Source organism: Fistularia commersonii, chromosome 7 (genome assembly GCF_037954325.1).
Source record: "Fistularia commersonii isolate RoL2024-O1a breed Wild chromosome 7, RoL_Fcom_v1.0, whole genome shotgun sequence".
NCBI classification, from domain to species: Eukaryota; Metazoa; Chordata; class Actinopteri; order Syngnathiformes; family Fistulariidae; genus Fistularia; species Fistularia commersonii.
In genome coordinates, this window is record NC_141290.1 from 17,540,985 (window position 1) to 17,566,323 (window position 25,339).

The window sequence follows — 25,339 nt, forward strand, 5'->3', positions numbered from 1 at the left end:
CGCTGTCTGGTAGGCGAGCACCGGGGTCTTGAACTTGATGTTGGCGGCTACCGGGAGCCAGTGTAGGGACATACGAAGGGGAGTTGTGTGGGAGAATTTGGGACGGTTTAACACCAGGTGGGCTGACGCTTTCTGAATAAGCTCCAGAGGCCTGATGGTCACCGCTGGGGCACCGGCAAGGAGGGAGTTGCAGGAGTCCAGACGAGAGATGACTACAGCCTGGATGAGTATCTGCGCTGTATCCTCCGTGAGGAATCTGCAAATCTTCCTAATAAACCGTATTGACAGTGAATGAATGCTACATTTCATGTAGCCATCATGTGTCTGGATTGGCTTGATGGCGAACCGGGTATTTTCTGATTAAAGGGATCCCCGGTTACAAAGATGTTTGTACCAGGTACATAAAAATGATAAGAAAATCTCTCAACATATCTTAGTTTATATAAAACTGGGTAAAAACTTGTACCCTTTATGCTACCATTGTTGTTTACGTCGCAATGCTATCTGGGTAGTGACGTCATTAGGTTGAACTGGGCTTGGTCCAACTCACTTTACCCTCCAGTGCAAAAGCATGTCATCTGTGCAACCCTTCACATTGATCCTGAGAGATGTGAGCGAGGAGGATAACGCTAAAGACAGAAATCAAAATGACCTTCAAAATGAAGATGAACAAAGAAATAAAGAAAGGCAAGAGGCTGCCAATGTCGTCATTGTGCTCGCGGCAACTGCATTGCTATGCTAAAAGAGAGAGACCGTCTGTTGTAAGGGGCTCCACTTTTTGTCATCCACTGTTCACTGTCGATTTATGGACCGCTGTGTTGACTGACTCGGTGATTTGTCGTCAACTTCCTCCGTGATCGGCCAGTGCCTGGTCATGCTACTTCAGCAGGGTTGTTGACATTCTCACAGATATCCTGTGTCTCCTGCCTCTGGCGTTTCTTCAAGCGGGCTTCAATCGTTTTGTGAGAACCTTCTGTATGCTCGTGAAAGAAAACTATAGGCCCAGTGATTGGCTTTAGCTGTCCCTTTGCTTCCCTTGGACTGGAAATTGCACCCTAAAGCAGCAGAATGTGGCATTATTACCAAACTGTACCGAGCGAAAGTTCAGACTTTACACAAGCAAGCTGTATATGTCATATTTTACACAAGCAACCTGTATACTTCATCAACCTGGCATGCAAGTGGAACAATGGCTGCGCACGTAGGTTAAAATATATGTTATAAGTTGTGGTTTTTAAGAAAATCCTTCCCTATATGATGGAAGTGGCCAGTCTAATATCATGGTGTGAGGACAATATCCTCACCTTCAACATGGGCAATATCAAGGAGATGATACTGGACATTAGGAAGGAGAGGGGCCTCACCAGCCACTATATATGTGTGAGCTTGAAGTAGACAGGATAGCAGTTTTAAATACCTGGGCATTCACATCAGTGAGGATATCACGCAGTTAAGCTCAACAGTGGCTGTATTTCCTGAGGAAACTGAGGAAGTTTGGCATATCGCCCCAGCTACTTCTACGGCGGCATTGTTGAGAGCTTCTTCACCCGGTGCATCGTCGTACTGTTGTGACAATTGACTGCTTTAGACTGTAAACACCTGCAGTGATTGGTGGATTCTCTGCACAGAAGATCACCACTGACTTCTCTGAAGAGCATCCAGAGTTCAAGTTGAACATCCTATACTGTTCTTATCATGCCTCTTATTTTTTGTTCCGTTCTCACTAATTTACCCATTTGTCTTCTGCTAAGAACCTGGCAAACTATCTGGCTTCCATGTAGACAGCAAAGTGTGAATTACATTGTAGGGGGAAACACGTTTCCTGACTGTGCACATGACTATCAACACTTTGAATCCTTTGAATCCTTGCATCCTTGAATCAAGGATGTGCTGCCTGCGCTTGAGTCCGTCCACGTGCAGCTGTGAAAAGCCCAGCTTGCAGAACATTGTACACGCACAACTGAGGAACCTTGACTCCCGCTTGTAAAGAAGAAAAAAATAAAAATAAACAGCTAAAATCCTTTAAAAAAGAAAAAGACAATGAAGAGGAATTCTGTAGCTCTCTAAATCTTATGAGATCATTATTCATTCTTCACTTCTTCAACTAAGCATTAATAATAATAGTCATTTCAACAGGTAATTCTTAATAAGCCCCTTTTGTTTAAAGAAAATTGGGCATAACTGGAATATTGCGTTCAAATAAATGTAGTGAATGATGCCGAATGTAGACACAAAAGAGGCTCCGGCGGCATTTTTCTGCAGAAAAATCTAGTTTTACTTTCAGTCCATAGCTAATTATAAAATGCCTTTATGTAATTATTATCTATGTATTTTTACTAACCAGTGTTGGGTTCTTCGAACCTTCTCAGCTCACATGTCTGAAGGACCTTCCGTAATCTGCAAGCGCCGTTGCATCTACTTAGTGAACGTTTACATCTGTCACCTACCGTCCTCACAGACTTTCTGTTATTGTGCGTTAAAGCATCAGAGGAGGAGAAAGAGGACAGCCAGGGCTCCCTTTGAGTCGGTGTAGTGTTTCCTTCATCTTCCTCAGCAGAGAGGAGTTGTTGGTCTGCTTGTGTGAAGAGCTCAACTTGTTTATGCTCAGTCACCGCAGAACTGACAGCAAATTTCTTTAATAGCTTCTCTCAGCTGGGAGACAGTGTTTGTGTGTGTGTGTGTGTGTGTGTGTGTGTGTGTGTGTGTGTGTGTGTGTGTGTGTGTGACAGAGTTATAAGAATATAAGAATGTCTTTATCCCTGATGTGCATGTTTGTTTGCGTGAAATAGCATCTGCTCTAAAAATGCGTTTGCCTTTGCAAGCAGGTGCAGAGGGTTCCTCTGTTCCTCTATTTCACCAACAAGCACCCAGGAAATATGCACACATTAAAAAAAGTAACAGATTCTTAAGTCATCAGATGGCTGAGACTGTGTTTGTGTGTGTGTGCGTGGTGAGAAAATATTTTCCTACAAAATTATCTGTATTTGGATAATAGGCGGCCGCTGTGCTTGTCTTTCCTACAATCTCAATTATAAAAAAAGAAGAGAAGGTCATCCACCTCTTTGAAGACCAACTGAATTCAGTTACATATGAAAATAGATGGAACAAAGAGACCGGTTTTAGGTTGAAAACCATTTGAATCCGCTTCAACTGCTGTTCTTCCACAACCACTTTGACATCAGTTCACTGTAGGCCTTTTACCAGTCTGGCTCTTCCCTTCAGGGGTCACCACAGCGAATCAGCCTCCTCCATCTAAAACTATTCTCTGTATCCTCTTCTCTCACCACAACTATTTGCGCATCCTCTTTCACCACATCCATAAATCCTCTCTTTGGTCTTCCTCTAGACCCCCTGCCTGGCAGTTCTAACCCCAGCATCAAGCTAACATGTGCTGTCCCTCTGATGGACTCATTCCTGCTCCTATGAGAGTACCTCAACATCTTCATGTCTGCTACTTCCAGCTCTGCTTCCTGTCTTTTCCTCAATACCACTGCCTCATCACTGCCTTGTATTATTATCTTTTCATTTTTGTTGATATTCTTTTATCACACATTACCTCTGACACTTTCCTCACTCGTTACAACCCGCTTGAACCTGCTTCTTCGGCTCTTTTCCACACTCACCATTACTCCGGACTGTTGACCCTTCGTAAAATTTCCACCTTCCTTATCTCCACTCCCCGTAGCATCGGCATTCCACTTGGGTCCCTCTTACACATAAATTCTGTCTTGCTAAAACTTCCTACCTCCATCTCTTCTGCAAGCATCAAAGGATTTTTATCAATATGAAACCCAGAACATAACCATTTGTGAAGTGAAGACATTTGACCTGGATTCAGGCGAATATGTGAATATGTTACACTGTATTCTTTTAAAGTTGAATTGATATGGATATCTTTTTTTTCCCAGGCAATGATCTAATTGGACAAGTGGCGGCCAAGTGGGTAGCGTTCTGTGTGAAGTTTGCATGTTCCCCCCTTCTATGAGGGCTTCCTTCAGGCTCTCTGGTTTTCTCCCACAGCACAAAAACATGCAGTAGCTTAATTTAAGATGCTAAATTGCCAAGGTAGTCAATGAGAGAGTGACCTCTTCCTCACTCTCTGACCCTGAATGCAGAATTAGCAGTAGGGATGAAGTAAGAAATAAGATAGTGAGTAAGTGAATTGGCAGTAACTTTGTTACCCTTTTACAATCGAGATAAAATCAGAAATTTCAGTCAAACTTCATGTTGAATCAGCACATAAAACATGAATATTCAGAAAAAATCCAAATTTTTGAAGAAAAACAACCAAAAAAACAGATCAGCCAAACTATTAGTTCTTAAACATTGACCGATCAGTAGGACAGTACGACAAGTCGGATCAGATCTTGATGTAAGATTCCAGCATTCTAAACCCCCTTGGTGTTTACAGTTGTAGAAGTAGCCTAGCACCAAAGAAACGAGTGCCACCGTTTTTCATTCATAATGCAACGTAGTATTTTGAAATCCAGACTAACCGCAAAACCTGATTTTGCCCGCTTACAGAATGGTTGCTTTGATTAGGGGGAAAAACCAACCAGCTGTGGGAACAGCTTATTCAAAGAGTATTCAATAAAATCATCAGGAAGGCTGGTTCTGTCCATTCTGTCCAGGGAATAAAACTGGAATTGTTGGTGGAGGTATCTGAGAGAGGGATGCTAAGGAAGCTGCTCACTATCAGGGGAAACTCCCGTCACCCACAGAACGCCACAGGAGGTCTCTCTTACCTGTGGTCGTCAAACAATAGAACTCCTACCCTTTCTGCAGGAATGAGGTCCTGACACAACAATAGTATCAATTTCATGTTGGGTAGTGACTGTTCTATTCTTGTATTGTAACAATTGGCATTATACAGTCTCCCAGAAATCTATCTATCTATCTATCTATCTATCTCTCTATCTCTCTATCTATCTATCTATCTATCTATCTATCTATCTATCTATCTATCTATCTATCTATCTATCTATCTATCTATCTATCTATCTATCTATCTATCTATCTATCTATCTATCTATCTATCTATCTGTCCTTTTGGGACTGACACACTGGCTGTGTGTGCGTGAAGTGTGCGCGTACATGCACACAAGTCAAATAAGCGTTCCACTTTCAGGGACTTCCCTTTCAGAATAGAGACTGTTTGCTGAGGCTTGTGAAGCAGCAGGTGGAGTGTACGGGCCCGTGCTTGTGCGTGCATGTGTGTTAGAGTGTGATTGAGTGTGTTTGAACTAATTTTGTCAAGGTCAAGAAGAGGAAGGTCAGCCCCAGCTTTGGTTGGATTAAGGCGTGTGTGTGTGTGTGTGTGTGTGTGTGTGTGTGTGTGTGTGTGTGTGTGTGTGTGTGTGTGTGTGTGTGTGTGTGTGTGTGTGTGTGTGTGTGTGTGTGTGTGTGTGTGTGTGTGTGTGTGTGTGAGTTAACCGTGTAGAATTATTAATCCTGCTGAAAACTTCATCCTTTGGTACCTTCCTTTCCTCTTCATCTTCACACTTTTCAGGCATAAAACATTGTCATCCTTCTGAAGAAACTTAATACACTCTTGACACACACTCTGGACGTTTGGCACATAAATTCGGAGATTACTGACTTGACTGGTTGAACTATTGCTGTGATGAACTGATACCTACATGTCATGATGTGATGCAAAATAATGAAAAAAAATAAAATAAATAAATAAATAATAAATAAATAAATTATATATATATATATATATATATATATATATATATATATATAAAATAAAAACAATTTACATCATTTTAATGTTAGAATGGTTTGAATCTTTCCTTAGTGGAAATGAGAATGAAAAAACTTGGTGTGTGCCTGTTGGTTTGTTTGTGTTCATCACACAGAGCAATGTTTGTTGCTAAGATGTTAGTCCGTTTACTCAACAAACTGCTAATTTTTCGAGTTTGCTGATTTGCTTAATAATGGAGACATTATGCAGCAGAAAGTAAAAATAATTAAGATAATAATGGTAATTGTGAACACCTCAATTTTACCAACTTTTAAAAAAAGATCAATTTTCTTCTTTCTCAGATCAGATCGTGAATGTTGTGAATCTGAATGCAGATTTATTATGGTTGTGACTGAGGAGGCAGAGCTGAGGTTCTTCTAAAATGGCTCAAGAGCTTCCTGCAGTGGCAGAAGTAGAGTATTACACCCAGCAGCTGTTCCGGCGCTCTGGCTCATTCTCCCGATACATTCTCACCACTGATTGGTTTGTTTTTCCCTCCTTTACGGTCTCTTTGTCAGATGTTCGGGGTGAAAGGGTTACTAATGTTTTGGATCATGACTATGGCCACCATCATCTATTCACCTCTATAATTCAAACACACAATTTCTTGCAATGCAAATTTTTTTTGAGTGTTTTTTAGTAAAATATCACAAAAGCCAGTGTTTTTCGAGTTCCCGGATAAATTAGATTTAATTGGATTTCCTTTCCTAAAGTCTCCCCTTTTGTGTTTTCCCCTCTTCCCCATCAGATATCAACATGGCAGGAGAGCCGAGGCCAAACAGACCCAAAGCTCTGAAGCGATCAGCCACCTCACTCTACAGGTAGTAAATGTTCATTTCTCTGTAGGGACCAGTGTCTGAAGAACCGCAGGCTTTGCATCTCGATAACAAACATTATGTTTCGTCACCAGATTTACCATTTATGTTAATCATGTTAATCAGTGAAGAGTGTTTGCTACGTAAAACGGAGCTCAGAGGATGTTTCACTCTTCCGGGTTCTTACAATCAAGCTTTTTCCTCTTGATTTGGGAATGTGAAAAATATTCCCTTTTTGGAGCATCTCTTTATCCACACCATGTGTGCTAAAAATAATAAATCTACATGTCAGTAAACATTAAACATGTTGTACACGATTTTCTTGAATTCTCTGTCGCCTTTGTTGGTTTTGTGTTTCGAGGCGTTGTAAAGTATTTTGTGGTTTCACGGGCTCCAACTTTGTTATTGTCTCTTTCTGCCTTTGTTTTTTCTCTCTTTTCCTTTTATTGTGTTGTTTTCATTCGTATAGACTGTAAATATCAGCTGCATGAAGAGCAGCTCCCACTCTCATCATATGTAATTACAACTGTGGCATTTATTCCTTTCCGTTGTGGAATCAGTTTTGTTCTGTCAACTCTGTCATATACTGACATTGGAACATACTTTTATTTACAGTATTAAATACATGTTTATTTTAGCAGTAACACAGACCAAATAAACAGTTTGAGGAAAACGAAGATTCTGCAACTAGTGACAATTCGTTATTTTCCAGTCTTTGTCCCCCACTGACCCAGCACCTTTTTTTCGTTTGGACATGACCCAAAATAATAGGTGAACCTTTTCACTTGTCTTAAACCTGGACTATTAATCCAAACAGCAGGTAAAGCACTTACCCCTTCAGCAGATGTGTGTCCTGAAAACGCAAACATGTGTTTTCCCAGCCTGGACAGTAGAGGGCAATGTAGTCGCTGTCCCGGTTTCGTCCGCTGGGACACCAACTGGCAGTCAGTTAGTGCAAGGCGTTGATGCTTGTCCTCCTATTCCTCGATCTACCCCAAAAACTCTAGGAAAAGCTGGATTCAGGAAAGCGAGAGTTAATTTTAGACACTTGAAGACATTCTGTGTTTAAGTTAAAAGAGGTCTTCTGCTGTTAGAACCATCTCGTTCTGTTTTGGAGAATTTATGAGAACGTTTCCTAGTTTGTAGTTTTATTTTTTCTCTCAGGAGTTCTCAAGTCTCATGTCTGAGTCCATGATCCATTCAGTGTTTTTTTTTTAATTTTCTGACGGTGACCTTGCCTGGAATATTGGTCATCGATCAGATGTAGTTTTATTTATTCCCATCTTTAAAACATCAGATCAGGAAACATGTTTTGATCAATTTTGTCCTTTTTCCAGTTTAGTGGTATTAAGAATACTTTTTGGACACATTTTTGGATTCAAATGAGATATTGGCAGTGGTTCTCCCTCCTCCGAGAATAAGGTTAGCATTTTCCCCATGTTAAAGATGCGTTCCCAATTCGATTGTCAAACTTTAATTCGCTCACTTCATCCCTCTAGCGAACTGCGTTGAACTGTCTTCCATCCCCGGCTATTATTATCTTTTTTTTTTTCCATTACCTGTGACTGCATCTAAAAAATTCACAGCTGTGTGTTGGTGTGTTTTTCCGCTGGAGGTCTCCATTATAAACACCATCCCGTAATCTGGCAGCAGCCCAGTTCATTTTAAACATGCAGTGGCTCTGGCTCGGCTGACAAGTTTAAACCTCTGTCTGTTCCCAATAGCTTTAGGCTACTATCCTCACTGCCTCCCATTAAAAAGTAAAGAAAAATGAAACACTTAGAAAACACAGTGGGCCACAGCTCATTGCTGTCTTTACTCCACACCATGTTTTCAGACAAGATGCAGTCATGTCTCTGTCAGAGGCATTCTACTGGATCACCATGGACACAGTGAGGATCCACTGGATCCACAAACAACGCCGATTTCCCTCTCAGTTGGGGTTCGACGGGTGCATCCATTAGGTTTCGAGGAAAGAAATACTTGGCGAAATACTATTAAATGAGGATTCGGAAACTGAAAGTGGAGCAGATATCGGAGTTTCCAAATGTCTCTGTCACGGGATTAACATCCAGGATCATCTCATTGCATCTCATCTCATCTTGAACAATATACAAAGATCGATCAATTCTGTTTTGCTGCGATCCAAAACTTTGGACTAAATACTGTCACTTTGAAAGTGGAAACTCTTCATGTGGACCGATTTTTGATACAGGCCGGTGTTCAGAATGGGATTATAGGTTCTGGTAATAATGTCTTAAAGGCAGAATATGTTACTCTTGTGAAATGGTGATTTGTACTTGAATATAATGACTCTTTAATTAAAGGAATATTTATTCTTTTCCAACATATTTACTTGATTACATTTTTATAAATGAATCAATCTCTATTAGCTATTTTATATACACTGTGTGCACAATCAATAGGCAAGTTGTATTTTTTAGGATTCATTTTGTTATTGTACAAGTACAGTGCTCTTGGTCAATATAAAATGTATACAAACGCTCAAACCTGAACATTTAAGTAGTAAAAGTGATGTTTATGCTTTCTTAAGAGAATATCTATATCTACAGCATTATCTATATCTCACTTGTTTATTTTCACCTGTTAAAGTGAGAATAATAAACAAACTCAAAATTTACAAATAAATATTTATGAAATTTCCAAAAAAAAAAAAAAAAACCCTCAGTGATCAATATAGCCACCCTTCTTTTTGATAACAGTCACAAGCCTTCCATTCACGAAGTCAGTCAGTTTCTTAATCTGGTCAGAATCAACTTTTTGTGCAGCCGCAACCACAGCCTCCCAGACTGTTCAGAGAGGTGTACCGTTTACCTTCACTGTAAATTCCTTGCTTAAGAAGGACCCAAAAGTTCTAAATAGGGTTTAAGTCAGGTGAGGAAGGGGGCCGTGTTATTAGTTTTTCATCTTTAAGGCCTTTACTGGCCAGCCACACAGTGGACTACTTTGATGCAAGTGATAGAGCGTTGTCTTGCATAAAAATCATAGTCTTCTTGAAAGATGCAGACTTTTTCCTAAACCCCCGCTTGAAGAAAGTGTCTTCTAAAAATTGGCAGTCGGTCTGAGAGTTGTTTTGGGTAATTTTCATCTCAAAAAGATCCAACTAGCTCATCTTTAATAATGCCTGCCCATACCAGGACCCCACCTCCCCCTTGCTGGCGTCTGAGTCGAAGTGGAGTCAGGTGTCTGTTACTGATCCAACCACGGGCCCATCCATCTGGTCCATCTAGAGTCACTCTCATCTCATCAGTCCACAAAACCTTCGAAAAATCTGTCTACAGATACTTCTTGGCCCATTTTTGACATTTCAACTCATGTGTCTTGTTCAGAGGTGGTCCGGTTTCAGTCTTTCTTACCTTGGCCATGTCTCTGAGAACTGAACACCTCGTACTTCTTGACACTCCAGGTAGGTTGCGGTTGTGGAATATGGCAGCACTGGAGGTTAATGGGTTCCTGGTAGCTTCATATTTGATTCTTCTCTTCTCTTCTCTTCTCTTCTCTTCTCTTCTCTTCTCTTCTCTTCTCTTCTCTTCTCTTCTCTTCTCTTCGCTTCTCTTGGGGTTAATTTGCGTCTTTTCTTCTCAACACATTTCTTGCGACCCTGTTGGCTATTTGCAACAAAATGTTTGATGGTTCTGTGATCACGCCCCAATATCTTAGATATTTCAAAAATACTGCATCCTTCTGAAGGACTTTTCATAATTTTTGACTTTTCAGAGTCAGTTAAATCTCTTTTTTGGCCCATTTTTCCCAAGGAGAAGAATCTGCCTAATAATTATGCACACAAATACACATGACCCGATATGCATTCAAGTTTGTACAGCTCTGAGTTGGAAATTAGATGAAATGATGATATGGTCAAAATAATAACTTGCCCAATAATTGTGCACACAGTGTATGTTGACAGTTATTATTATGATTATGATTACTATAATAATTTTCATGATAATGATTATTATAATTGTTGTAGTACTGATGTATCAATTTATTCATTTTTTATTTTTACAATGTTTTCTTTGTATGGGTTTATTGCCTTTTCTTTCTTTGTGCGTACGCGTTTTCACGGCTTTTATATTATCATGAAACACTCCCTAAATTGTATTAATCTATTTTTGGTTTTAAATGTTCCTGAAATAAATCTGATCGTGATGGTCATTGATTATGTTATTTCCACATGATTAAAAATTCTTCTCCCCCCACAGTGGCTACGAGTTTGACTATGATTACTACAGAGAAGACTTCTATGACAGGTGAGAATGTTCCACCAATATTCTCCACCAGCTTTCTCCTCCAAATTTGAATCATCCTATTAGTTAGGATGAGTTACATTGGTTAGTAGTTGGTCTGGGGTGATTATAAAATGCATAAAAAATGCACAGGAGCATTTAGCATGCTCACAGTGCGAATATACAGTTTGTATGAAATATAAACTGAAATAGTAGAATCAAAAACCCAATTTAAGAGAGGAGAAGTGGTCGGCAAAACAGCAGTATAACAACCAAAGTGGATAAGGAGGCGACTCATGGGAATCTTTATTGTTAACACATGGAGAATGGAAAAAGGACAAAATAGAGGATGCATGTATTTCTGTCTTCTTCTTTTTTCCCAGAGCAACTGAATTGTATATTGGTGATTTGCTTTTCTCTGAACCTACAAGCGGCAAACCAAGGGTTGTTGCATCTTGGGAGCATTAGCTGGTGGGTTAGCTTTAGCCAAGGCTTAAAGATTCTAAAATAGAAGTAGATTAAGACCGGATCGCTTTACTTGGTCTTGGATCTAGCCTTGGTCAATATTAGAAAAATGTACCGGTTCCCTGTTAAGTAGAGAGGATGCAGTCCAAAGCTGCCATGATGACGAATAATCCATCAATCGAATGCCAGATATTCCTACAAAGCATCTGACTTCATGTACAAAACTGGAATTGATGAACACCTAAAACATTATCTCTGTCAAGTTGCTTCCACTGGAATATATCCCATAGTGGTGTAAAATCATTTAGAGGATATTTGTGCGCTTAATCCTTTACAGGTTTAAATTATTTGGAACCTTCCGCTCGTCAGAGTTGCAAATGTCTTACTCGTGTTTCAGTGCTAATGTGGAACAGTCGGCAATGGGTTGAATTACCTCGTCCCAGCCACAGCAGTGGACCGCTTCAAATATGTTGCAGGCGCCTATAAAATCAAAAGACAAGCTAATAGATAAATGATAGTGTTGCCTGATCTAGTCGATTGTTCTGTTACTTTCCATTCTTAATGAAAATCCTTCTCGCTACATCATTTAAATCCCAGTTTGGGCATCTCATAAAGGCATTCGTACTGGAAGAGAGATACAAATATTTACCAAAGTTACCAGCATTAACACAGGTTTAGTCACTAATGGTTCACGTCGTGACACTGAAACTCAAAATGTAAGTGGCGTGGGTGAGAAACCAGGGGACGGGCAACGAAAGGCTGAACCCCCCCTTTGCAGAACACTGCTCACATTATAGCAAACTTCTGTGATCGCCGGTAACACATTCTGCGCCAACTTGGAAAAGATAGAGAATTTATCACTCAGCACAGTCAAGTTAAAAGACAACGATCTGTGTGTCCGCTGTTGGATTCTGCATTATTCAATAAAGTCCTCGGAGTCAGTTCTGTGTGTCTTAGCTGCCTTCGATGAGATGTTACGGATCATAACCGAATCTTTTCCTCAATAAATTTGAAAATATACAGATGCCAAAACTGAGCCGTCATGAAAAAGTACAATTTTTCAATCCATATTTGGACTATATTTAAGCAGATTTTTAAATCATACTGGCGCTTCTCTGCAATCCAGAAGCGGTAGTCTTTGTCCAATAAAAAGTATATATCATGTTCGATTTCAATTTTCAGCTCTGTATTCACCATTTACACCTTGATCGCGCAAATACAACTGTCTTAGACCCATTGCACTTAGCGGCGGCTGGAAAGTTGCTGAGTGTTGTGACGAAAAAGCGATCATAACATGAGGACGTCCGCTCCACAGGGCTGGTCGAGTCAAAAGTGCCCGCCAGACAACCATGCAAATAGACATGGGCAAATGTCACTTTTCGCCCCATACCGGCCGCCTTTCTGTTCATTCATGTTTGCAACAGTTTTGCCAGCGCCAGACTGTTAGCCCAACTGGAGGGGGGTCGGTAAGAAACACTGGAGGCTTATGGTTTTTGTCGTGTCATGAATTTTTTAAAGACAGAAGCAACTGCCGAAGCAAGATTGCCTCATTAGCTTCATTAGCTTGGGAGGGTGGGTTGGGTGTTTATTTTTCTTTCTTGGGTTTAGATCCATATCTAATAAGTCAGTTGCTGTGCCTCCTTTTGATCCCAGCTGTCAAACAAGTATTTCAGCTGCAATTGAAGAACGGACATTTGGATTTTAACCGAAAAACATCAACACAGGGCTTTTCTGTAGCATTCCACATCAGGGTTTCTCAAAGTTAGAAAATGGATTGCCATTCCGACACATTAAACTGTCTTTGAGTGGAAATTTTTAGAAAATGCCCAAACATAGACAACTCATCAGGGTCACTTTGTCCCAAGAGGAGAAAAATAAACAATTATATCCCTTAAATCCATGAATTATACATGAGCATCCAACTTGCCCGCTGGTTTACATGACTCCAGTTCAGATGAGTGATATTTACAATAGAACAAAATAGAATAGAATATTGCTTTTATCATCCCACATTGGGGAAGTTTCAATCATACACAGCAGAAGTGGACAGTGTCAGAAAAGTTATCAAAAATAGAAGAACTAAGAATAAGGAATAAACTGTTGATGATATATATAAATAGGTAGAGATTGTATTGAGAAGTTGCACCCAAACAATGTGACAATATATAAACAGTGTAAACATGTGCAAAAATTTACCAGCAGGAAACAGTAGCAATACTTGTAGTGGTACCAGCACAGTTGTAACACTTATGGTATCCGAGTGAGTGGATGTGTGGGAGAGTGAATAAATGGACACTTGAGCAGATGAATGAATGAGATGACTATTGAGAGCAGAGCTGGGTGCTAAATGGTCGAACAGCAGCTGGCAGGAAGGATCTGTGGAATCTCTCCTTCAGACACTTGGGATGAAGGAGTCTGTCGCTGAAGGAGCTGCTCAGTGCTGCCATGATGTTCTGCATGGGGTGGGACGCATTGTTCCTCATCAGAGATGATAGCTTAATAGCTTAGCTGCCATCCTGCTCTCTCCCACCTGCACTCTGCACTGAGTCCATGGACCCCCTTCCCCCACCAGACTGAGCTAGCCCTCCTCAGCCGCTGACTACTTCAAAGGAAATGGCTGATGCCACTACAGTGTTGAAGAAGGTCCTTCCTTCCTGAGTCTCCTCAGCAGGTACAGTCTGCTCAGACCTTTCCTGTAGAGCGCATCGATGTTGTTAGTCCAATTTATTGTTCAGATGAACACCCAAGTACTCTCTCAATGTCCGTCCCCTGGATCTTCACCGGTGTTGGGGCGTGTCTGTTACTGCGGAAACCCGCCACCAGCTCCTTGGTATTTTCTGTGTTCAGCAATAGGCAGTTTTGCAGGCACCAGTCCACAAAGTTCTGTACCAGCTCCCTGTATTTTGTGTCATCATCATCTTTGATGAGTCTGAGGTTGAGGTTGTCAGAACTGTGCATGTAGTACAAGGTGAACAGGAAGGGACTGTTCCCTGTGGGGCCCCTGTGTTGCAGACCAGACTGAGCACAGGGGCCACACGGGGAACGGTTCTGGCTCCTTTCAAGTATGGGATGTTTTCACTAAGCCTCTGATTGTTAGATGCCAACTTTGACCCTCATTTATTGCATATTTTTAACATACTGTTTGTTGACAGTTTGGCATCAATCAATTAGTTAATTAATGTGATGTGTGTTCATTTAATACAACAAAAAATATTGCTCAAGATACTGAAAGCATGTAAATATGGCAGATGCAAAACTCAAAGCCACACAAACACAAACGCGCACACTTTCTCTTAAACATAACACATGCATACACACTGGAAGGAAGGCAATTGAAGCACAATCGTACTGTCAGCTTTAGCTACTTAGCTTCCACTCCTATTGATTCAGTGTGGAGGTTAGATTAGGCCAATGCAAACATTATCATCGACCAAGTGCAGAAAAGGTACTGCGTTTGGAACGGACTGCTTAAAGCCAGCTAGGCGGACAATCTACCCAATGGCAAGGAGGAGTAATGACATCATCACTAAATCTGTAGGGGTTAAAAACCCTCCTGAGGGTCTCAGATCTAATAGACGTTTGAAAGATTAACTTAAGGGCAGGCCAGGTTTCTTTTTTTTTGATGCTTGGAAATTGTCAATTTAATTAACCTTTTTTGGAGGCTGGTCTTTATTCATTTAAAGATGCCTCACAACCATTATCTGTAATACGAACTGTTTCACCTTTGTCATTTCAAAACTACATATTCATCCCGTTCCCCCACAATATTGTAATATTGTAATACTGTAATATTGTACGGAGGGATTTTGAGGAAGAGTAATTTGTTTGTATAGACTTGCTAATTTTAATATTTGTCCTTTACATCCACTGGACTCTTTGCTTCTGCCATAGAAGACAAGCTTTATGCAGTTAATCTTATATTGCCGTTTGTAATAAATGATCTTCACACAGTGCTTCGTGCCACATAAAGTCCACAAAACGTAAGAGCTGAGCATTAGAGAACCATGACTCATCCTTACCATAAGGGGCATCATCATCTATTTTGATATGATACATCAGAATTTCAATATTAATATTAGGATGAAAGGCTAAGCTTTTGCAAATTAAGTTCGCTATAAATCAGACATGGGCATTTTATGGCCCGGGGGTCACATATGGTCTTTTTGGCGTCCCTGTCCGGCCTGCGTGGGGTCGATCAGAACATAAATGACTAAACATTGTGGAAATTTTCTTGTCGTTGTAGCTGAACTTGAATTTTTTAACTTGAAGACGTTTCAGCCGTCATCCGAGAGGCTTCAGTTGTAATGACCTGTTGGGAGTTTTCGAATACAACTGTTAGGTTTTTGGGCGGGTCTAGGTTATGGTGGCTTGTTGTGTTGTTGTGTTGCTAAGGGGGTTCTTATGCTAACGATTGCCTGGATTGGGTAATCCCCAAAAGCTCTTCTTTGCCACCACAAGAAGATTTCGATAAGAATTCACCATGACCTGGATGACTGACAACCTCCACAGACAATGACAAAACATGTATTCCGTTCATGTTACACAAGTGCGTTGCTTTACTGTTATCATCGATTCCGTTACGTCCACTAGGAATGTCCGCTAGAAGCAATGTCTGTTGTGTTCTCCCTGTTCCTCCCTTCTCTGATTCTAGGTGGGCATGTGACGTCGTGTGGCGGTGAGGCAGACAGGTGGAAACAATTGACAATCAGCAAACAGGGTGCAGCTGATTGGCCACACCCATCCTGTGCAGCTTAAAAGCCGCACACACCGGATGTCTAATCGCCGGAACGTTACATTCCACAACGACGACCACCGGGTCACACATGCGACTGCCCGGTTTTGTTAGTCCCCCCTCGCCAGCTCAGCTTCTGTCTGTCAGAACCCCTGGACCATTCCACCGGTCTGCTACCCCGTCATCCAACTCCACCGCCACACACCGTGCTCTGCCTACCTGGAACCCCCTGCTTGACTCACTGCCTTCCCACCAGTTGAGTACCGTAGGATCGTTTAGTTCAGGAATCCTTGCCTTACTTGTATCGCCACTTAGGTCTGTTCACTAGCGTTAAAGCTAGTCGCCTTCAGTTTGTTAACCTGTTCACTAGATTTTCTAGTTGACCTGTTCTAGTGTTGCTAGTTGTCCTTTGTCCCTTAGTCAGTTTTTGTTTGGCTTCATTTCTGTTTGTATTTTGGCTAAATATTTATTTCTAAATTCTGAGTCCTGCTCGTGTCTTGTTGTTCCGCACCTGAGTCTTTGAATCACCCGTAACAGATTCAGCCCTCCAACGGCATTCAAGTTTCTTATGTGGCCCCTTGTAATAATAAGTTGCCCACCCCTGATATAGATGAAATGAAAAAGTCAACACAAGTTCACATAAACTAAACTTGAATATAAAAAAGTTGTCCCTTGCTATAAATAAAGGAGAGCAAAATCTGTTCTTATACTTCTAAGGCATCAGATTAATAAAAAAAAATAAAAAATCAGGGATTTTTCTCATACCTCTATCCCACAGCATGTCTCGTGGCCGAGTGACATTTTCAATCCGACATTCCGGAGCAGAATACATGGTGAAAACGGTGGGGGCTGTTGTCGACAGCAGTGTTTGTCATGGCCGTTGGAGCAGCGTCTCCCTGTCACTGGCCAAAGTCAAATACGGATCCCACTGGATTGTCAGTGTGATTGTCCAATCTCGATGCGGAGCTGGATGAGTTTTTTATTTTTTATTTTTTTATTCCTGCATCCCAAATCAGCCCCAGACAGCTGTGCTTTTCTGGAATCTGTGTTAACAGATGTGAAACACGGACCAGGTTGGCGCCGATTCACGCCCCCGAGTGTGATCTGGAATGCTTGTTCCTTTCCTTCTTTGTCTGCTGTACAGCTGCTCAAAATACCTTTAAACGAAAGTCTTTAGTCAGCAGGTAGAGTAATGAGCATTGTTGCGTTTTTTTGTTTTTTTTTATGTATCTGGTTATATTTTCTGTTGAACTATAACGGGATGAAAGCCGTGACTAGCTTCCCGCTGGGATCAAACTCTATCAAACTCACTGTTCTTGGCTCTCTGTTTAGACTGTCTTGTCAACATCTACCCCTTTCACTGCGCTTCTCTTGCACGCAAATCACTTGACAACAGTTAGTTTCCCGACTGAGGGTTAACTGATTAGAACCATCACGTTTGCCCGTTTCTGTGAACACCCTAAATGGTGGGCCTCCAGGTGTAAATTTTGACAGCCGTTGACCATTGTGATGTGAGCCAACAGAACACTGAGAATGGACTTCGTACGGAAAGAGGAGATGTGACACAACATTCCAGTCTTTTGGCTAATTTTGGCCAAAATCCACTTACTATATTAGATTTTCTCAAAATCAGGGAATAAGCCATGAATGCCTTTCTTTTTCAGTGAAGATCCTTCAGAACACAAGTTATTTTGACTGTTTTTGGGATCGATGCAACGATGAAGGGATTAACAGAGGGTTATGACATACGTGATGACATACTAGCATCTTGACTTTGTTACATTCGAGACAGGAAGCCGCAGCCTGGCAACCGGACAATACGGCTGAGCTAACATGATTTCACTCTGGGAATCCTCTCGACATTACGCCCATTCATTTCACTTTCCAGAAAACTTTGTGGATACATGGCCTATCACAGCTAGTGATCTGATGCGGGGCAGGTTTGATATGACAACAGGCCATTTGCTACTGAGGAATTGCTGACCAGGCCGGTGAAGTGATTGCAAAGGTCTAGTGATTTGAGGAGATTTGGTATTTGGACTAAAGTTGCCATGTGAGAGCAGCTTTATTAAAAACTAAGAAACTATTGGTCCCAACACAGAATTTGTGAAATTCAATTTAAAAGAAGAGACATTGCTGTTCTGCGGTACTACTTTGCTGTTCATTCTAATGCAGGCTGTCCTCGGTACTTTAAGGAAAGGAACACAGGAATTACAAGGATAATTTCACAGAATGACCCTCAGATGGACTTACTGAGCACTTTTCCTTTTTTCTGCAAAGAGTCATTACCTGCTCACACACTTCTGCCAGATTTGTATATCTGCACCACATACAGAGAAAACAGATGGGCTCCTCTTCCCTCCTGACAGATTACGGAGGTTTATTTAACTGTAACTGCAGTTGTTTTTTAGCCTCCGAGGAGCTCTTACATTGAAAAAGTGGTACTTTGACGTCAAACTGTGTGGTTCCTCCAAACCTCAACTGATATCTGAGTGCACCTCAGTGACCATAAAAGGTTTTATTGTGCTTTTATCACTCTGAGACGAGTGTATTTCAAGATGAGATAGCATAAGAAAAGAAATCATCAGTTAAGTGATACTGTATATTTCTTTTTTGTTTCCATCTCATGTCCCTATCAACTGCCTCCCTCTACCTCTTCTTCCTCAGGTTGTTTGAGCACCGTGGTCGAGTCTCTCCGGTCCCTCGTGTGGTACCGATCAAGCGACCGCGGGTGGCGGTGCCTCTGCTACGACGGGTCAAATCTCTACCAGTCAAACTGCTGGCGCGAAACGCCTCAGTCCTCTCGACCGGCAATGGCAACAAACAAAGACGTGAGTTCAAACATTTCAATGACAATTTATTTATTTTTCAATTTCTTGTAATATGTGAATCATGCTTTCTCAAAGTACACAAATCATTTGAGGTACTTAGTGCCCTATAAACAAAACAAAGTTAAACAGCCCATCCAGGGATGGATGAACTAGCATCGAGGCCCATGTTGCAGACTGCATCATGGCTGCCTTGCTGAAAACAACCATCGGCTGCTGCTGTACTCCCATTTTAGAGATGCTAGCCTAATATTAAGCCCCAACATTGGTTTATGGAGTGACCGTGCATGCTGATCACGTCCTTCAGCAGGTTGAGATGTAGTCCTGTTGTGATACATTCGCCCCTGATCAGCAGCAGGCCGGTTGGACCCCGGCCCCCCCAGTGGCATGGAAGCAAGAGGCCCTACTCAGATGAAGATTGCAGCTGCTCCTGGATGCCTGTTCTTCTTCTGCATGTTACCTCAGGTTTTATTTTATGGAGGCAATAACATGAGCGACAGTTTATTTCATGAGTCCCATTAAGTCAAAGGCAAACTCGCCGCCTTTACTGCAGCGGCCAGCGCAATAAATCCCACCTGTGTGTGACGGAGTCAAAGCACGACGACTCAGCGTTTCCGCCGCCCCTCGTTTTCCGTCAAACTGGGAGGCACAATTTACTGGACTTGTTGATTGTTGGGCTTTTGAAGTGTGTTTGAGCCTCAAAGGACCAGAAAATTATGAGGTGTCTGGATCTCTGGAGTGTGCTTCTTTTTTTTAATTGGATTATTCAGATTATGGTAAATATTCCTTGTTTCTCTTGAGATGGATTAGATGATTTTGATCTGTTCATCATCCTTTTGACCATTTTCCATCGCAATTCAATTTTTGCCCCATTTAATCATTTGATTTTGATTACTCATAGGGGCTGTTGTGTCAGGTGTTAGCAGTTATGAAAGGTTCGGTTTTATTTTGACTTACATAGATAAAGAAAATTCAAAATTTCCGCTTAATAACTTGAAAATCAGTAACAAAATACCAATAAGCAACCTGAAAATGAAAATAATTAAAATCTTGAGACTCTTTTTTTTTATATTACAAGTGACCATGGCATGCTAATCAAAAGATTTGAATTTTTAAATTTACTATACTAAACTATTCAATGTCCTGTTTGTGCATGTCGTGGCTAAAGTTCCCTCTAAGTATTTGCCAAAGTATTCACTCATTTAACCACTCTAAGACGGAAAGAACGAGTCTCTACGCGTGTTTACTGTTGACAACGGTAGAAAACAGTGTGTTCGCTCCGTCCTTTACTGAATCACACACGGAATCCAACAGTTTTACCTTTTTACTCATTTGAACTGATCACGTCATAGGTTAGCGCCCGCTCCGAACCTTATTTTGTTAACATAAACATAAATACATATTCCATGAACAAGCATGTACTCAACAAAAAAGCAAAATTAAATACAATAAAGTAATAATAAATAATTATGCTATAATCAACAATCACCAAAATATAATGCAATAATATTATATCCAAATCTGAGACTAAATTACAAAAAATGGAAAATGGCACTAACAGTGCATTTTGTCCAAATGATTATCTAGACTATTGACAGAAAATCCAGAAAAATATTTTCAAGTCTCTTGTTGTAAATAGAGGTCATAGAAGTAGTAGTAGAGGTGGTGGTATTAGTATCCAGTCATAAGATAATACAAAAATATTTCACTGGTCATAGGTTTAGTTCATATTTTTCATTCCTATCATAACTGAAGAAATGATGTGTTTTGTTTTTGTCAGTTCTTCAGATTTAGTGAGAATAACTTAAGTTAAGCTCACAAAAGCTCACATGATATATGTGTAGGATTGATACTTTTTCTTCTTTATTTTCTTTAAATCCTCTTATAGAGCCGGTTCCTGCACGAAAAAGGTTTCACTATTTTTTTTTCCAGAAATCTTATCATAAATGCCAGGTGAGAGTTGAGCCCTCGTCAATGTTATGTTATGTTATGTTATGTCTGAGACGCTCGCAGGGAGCTGGCTGTGTGATATCACCAATAGAAGTTTGGAGGCAGAGCATTGAGCTCTGGTTAAATAAACAGTGACAGCTGTGAGGCCATAGACTGACTGATGGAAACCCTGCACCCCCCCCTCCTGTCAACACTTCACCCTTGAGGTTGGATGTGTTCAAGGGTAGCTTGAACAGTTCAGCATGTTTAGCTGCTTTAGACGGGTGCACTGAGGATTAAGAAGTTACTATTTTCATCCCCAATGACCTGTTTACATCCTCTGAGGTTGTTCGACTTTGTAGCTGGTGATTAGAAAATTTATTAGTTATTTTGATTATTGGTTTGCTCACTTGTGTGTGCGTGTGTGTGTATGCTAGTCATAAAAAAAAGGCTACTTGAAACACTCATAATTACAATAAAGTAAGCTGAATGGGTGAATTGACTTGTTGGTGCCTCTGAGTTTCGCTGCCCTGAAAGAATAGGAGAAACTCAAATCTCCAATCCATCATTTTTCACTGGACTCTGACAGACGGAACCAGTTAAAAAGTGGATCAGTCATCAGGCTGACACCATAAGATCGTGACATCTATGACCATCTTTTTTGCGACAAACCCGAACCCGCATCCGATTCCTGCTTGACAAGCCCTCAGACCTGCCCCCTTCTAACCTTTGACTGGCTGGGTGGTCCTCAGAACATAGAGCACTTTACAACTGTCAAACATCAAAAGTCAAATCTTCCCTTCACTCTTTTTCTCACAATCATTTGAAGCCTTGAGAAGAATAATTTCATCTCCAGAATGTGGAACATCTGACTTTTATTATTCCACCGGGAGGAAGTGGACCTGTGCTTGAGTCTTTGTGTTGCTAAATTTTGATGGAAAGGTAATCGTTGGACTGACAGCCAAACCTGCAGAGGAAGCATCTGACACCTATTATGTCCCGGATGGGGCCCCGGGAATTCTAAGGGGAAGATCCTTTCCGTGTCAATCACTTGCAACGCAACACTATATGGAAACCGTGGTCTGTGAAACTGTCATTACGCCCCCGATTCCACTTACCTGTTTTTATTGTAGGAATTGAACGACCTCCTGACAGTTTAGATTACGCAGAATCCGGTACATGTATGTAGTATTACATGAGCAGCCGAGTACTCCTTCCCGCAGCCTAACGTGGATCACAATAATGAAGACGTTGAGATGTGGGTCTTGATTTTGGACACAATGGAGACATTATTGGTGCAGTTTGGTGAACTACAGAAACAAAAATGATCAAAAAAATTCACGAAAACCATCAACGATTGAGGTGATTTAAACTCCTCTTCCTTCGGCTTTACACAAACACCCAATATGTTCATTGAACTGCTTGTTGGATGTCTTTTGGCGATGTTTGGGGTAACCATGGCAATGCAAACTATAGTAAGTAGAGTAAAGACTTTTTTTTCGTGCATCGAAAAAACGCTAATGACTCAGCGGTAAGGAGTTTAATGACTTAAACTTGGAACTTTTCCTTGAAGTAACAGATCTGAAATAATTCAAGGCTATCCAATGACTAGAACAAACGGGAAATAATTAGTGCTCTGGGACTCATCAGTAAATACACTCGGGTCTTGTTCTAGTATTTACATTATCAGCAAAACAACTCACCATTATAAGGCGTGTATTTCACCCACTATTCTGGTTCAAATTCTTCTTTCGGCTTTTCCCTTCAGGGGTCGCCACAGCGAATCGACCTTCTCCATCTAACCCTTTTCTCTGTATCCTCTTCTCTCACAACAACCACCTTCATATCCTCTCTCACTATGTCCATAAATCTTCTCTTTGGTCTTCCTTGAGACCTCTTGCCTGGCAGCTCCAATTCCAGCATCCGTCTACCAACATATTCACTATACACTATTGTGGTTCAAATACAATGTGAAAATTGGAAAGATCTAAATAACCAATCCCTCATAATCGTGCAAAGGTCACACAATGGAAACAACTTCCCAGTCCCTGAAGTAAACGTTAGGATTTTCATATGAATATTAACATTCACCCGATTTGCAGTCCTGATTATGTCTTAATTTTTTGTTATTGGGAGTTTAGTTATTAATTTATTTGTATTCAATGTACTAAAAAGAAACACAAGACATGAACGAAACATAATTAGTTAAAAAGGCCCCCTCATCTCTGTTTGCTGAAATACTATGAGTATACGTGACATTAGGGATATTTTTACAACTTAAAACTTACATTTTCTTCATCTGCATTAAATTAGAAGAAGTCCTGTCGTGGCCTGTGATGGTGAACAACAAATATAGAAAAAAATCATAAAAGGCAAAGAAAGTCTCGATCTCTTGCCATTTGCAAGTGACTCATTCTGCTTAGGAGTTTCTGGTCTTTTATGGTTGTCTAAACAAATTGTTGAATGTGTTTCACTCGTCCACTTAGTGTTTACCCGCCCATGTTTACACCCCTGCTCCTCTTCTGCCTCTCAGTCTGTTTTGTGTTCGGGGTTGGTTTAAATTTTTTCTTTGACTCATCAGCATGAACTTTTTGTGTTTGGAATCATTTATTATTTCGGCTTTTCACCAGTTGGACTTTGTTTGTTTTGGATGTCTTGGGTGGAATTACGGGATTTATTGACATATAGAGAAAGTCTTATGTTTGTTTGATTGTTAAATTATAGAAATGTTTTCCACCTGCTCTGGAGTCTGCACTTTGGATCTTGATTTCTTGTTGAGTTTCTGCACCCGTTCTCAACTCAAGCAAAACACAATGCATGCCAAGGTAAATAACAAGAACTGAAAAGTAAAAACGGGCAAACAGTATGTGGCCTTAATATGGAGGATTACGCTGAGGGATGGGGGGGTGACCGTTGGCCTCCAGAAAAGAGTGTCAACATATCAAATCAGCCAGAAGATGCGGCAGCAGACAGAGAAATTATTCATCATATTGATATTGATATTAATAATAGTTGTCATGATAAGTCATAATCAGAGTCACATGGCATTATCCAATCAATTTGGAGGATCTACGCTGGTTTCAGGGGGAAGGACAGAAATCAGGATCACTGGTGAAGCAGTTTTTCCTGCCAGGTCTGCTCCTTCTCCTCAGAAAAACATCTACAACCACAACAAACCTGTGTTTATACGTCAAGTTTCTGACCCCTGACATCTAAAACAAAAATTAACCAAGTAGAGGCTACATAATATGTGTGAAGACTGATGTTACAAGTAGCCAAATAGTGGGTTAGTGGGTGGAAAGACCAACATTTTTGTTTGTTTTTTCATTGATTTACATTGAGATGTAGAAGGTATAAAAAGATACTACTTTTTATTTAATTTTGTTTTATAAATATATATATAGTTTCACCACTGTGGAACTAGTGTAGCCTATGTGGGTGGCTTAGGTGTCCAGTGCTCTTCTTCTTCCATTTCCTTGATTTAACCACTAATCCTGGCTGTGAGTATTTTCATCACTTGACAAAGAGAGGAAATGAATTGAGCCCTGGATTTTGATGATATATATATCTTTAACAACTTGAATGCATTCTTTAGCAAGACACGCATCATGGTAATTCCACATGTAGTGAGTACCAGCAGCAGAGCTGAGGAAATATCACATTTACAAGAATCAATCAGTTCCCTCGGAAAAATGTTGTCGATCTCTATGACAGAATTTCTCAGGACACCATTAACTAGATTTTTCTTTCTGAAACAAATATCAGAATTCTCTAAATAGGATTATTCATTTATGCTGTCATACAGAAAAATCCTCTTTATGAGGAAACATTTACTTGTGTGTGTGTGTGTGTGTGTGTGTGTGTGTGTTGTAGTGTTCCATGGAAAATGGATTTCATGCACCAAATCTTCCCACTGCGAATGGTAAAGTAGGCCAAAACACGCGGCAGATATCCAGTGGCTTTTGGGAAAGAGATCTCAAAAAAAAAAAAAAAAAAAAAATCACTCACTCGTCTTTTCTGCAGAAACTGCTAAAACCCTTAAACACATCCAGGTCATTGACTCGTAAATGTCACCGCTGTAACTTTTAATGGTCTGGAACTGAATCCATCAAACACCTACATCCGCTCAGTGTTGGTGTTCCAAGTTTTCCGGGATTCCTGTCGTCGCCCCTAGTAGGGCCAAAGTGTTGCACAGGTGTAGCTGTGAAAACAGCATGACCCCCCGCAGCCCTTGGGCCCATGGAAGGATAGATGATCTCTAATCTTTCTCACAAGTTTTTATTCTTCCATCCTCATCTCCGAACCTCCAGATTTTTTGATGAAGTAATTCCAAATCAGACTGATCCAGTGAGGCGCTGCAGACATGGGACTTGACACAGATGTCTTTTCAAGAAGCTACTGCCTTGGCTAGTCTTTTAATTCTACAGCTGGACAGGAACATTGCCTAAGCATTAAAAGGATCCCCGGTTACCAAGACGTTATTGTCCTATTCAATCAATATTTGTACCGGCTACATTAAAACGATAATGTCGCCCAACATATCTTAGTTTGTATAAAATTTGAAAAAAATTTAA

At 40.7% G+C, this 25,339-nt stretch overlaps 1 protein-coding gene across 1 annotated transcript in view; it reads left to right on the top strand.

The window, feature by feature from the left end:
- Positions 1-25,339, top strand: part of raly (RALY heterogeneous nuclear ribonucleoprotein) — a 105,240-nt gene that overhangs the window by 67,608 nt on the left and 12,293 nt on the right. Inside the window, exons 3-5 of the mRNA XM_086148877.1 lie at positions 6,498-6,570; positions 10,788-10,835; positions 18,676-18,839. Of these exons, the coding sequence (XP_086005003.1) occupies positions 6,498-6,570; positions 10,788-10,835; positions 18,676-18,839 (285 nt within the window). The remainder of the gene's footprint in view (positions 1-6,497; positions 6,571-10,787; positions 10,836-18,675; positions 18,840-25,339) is intronic.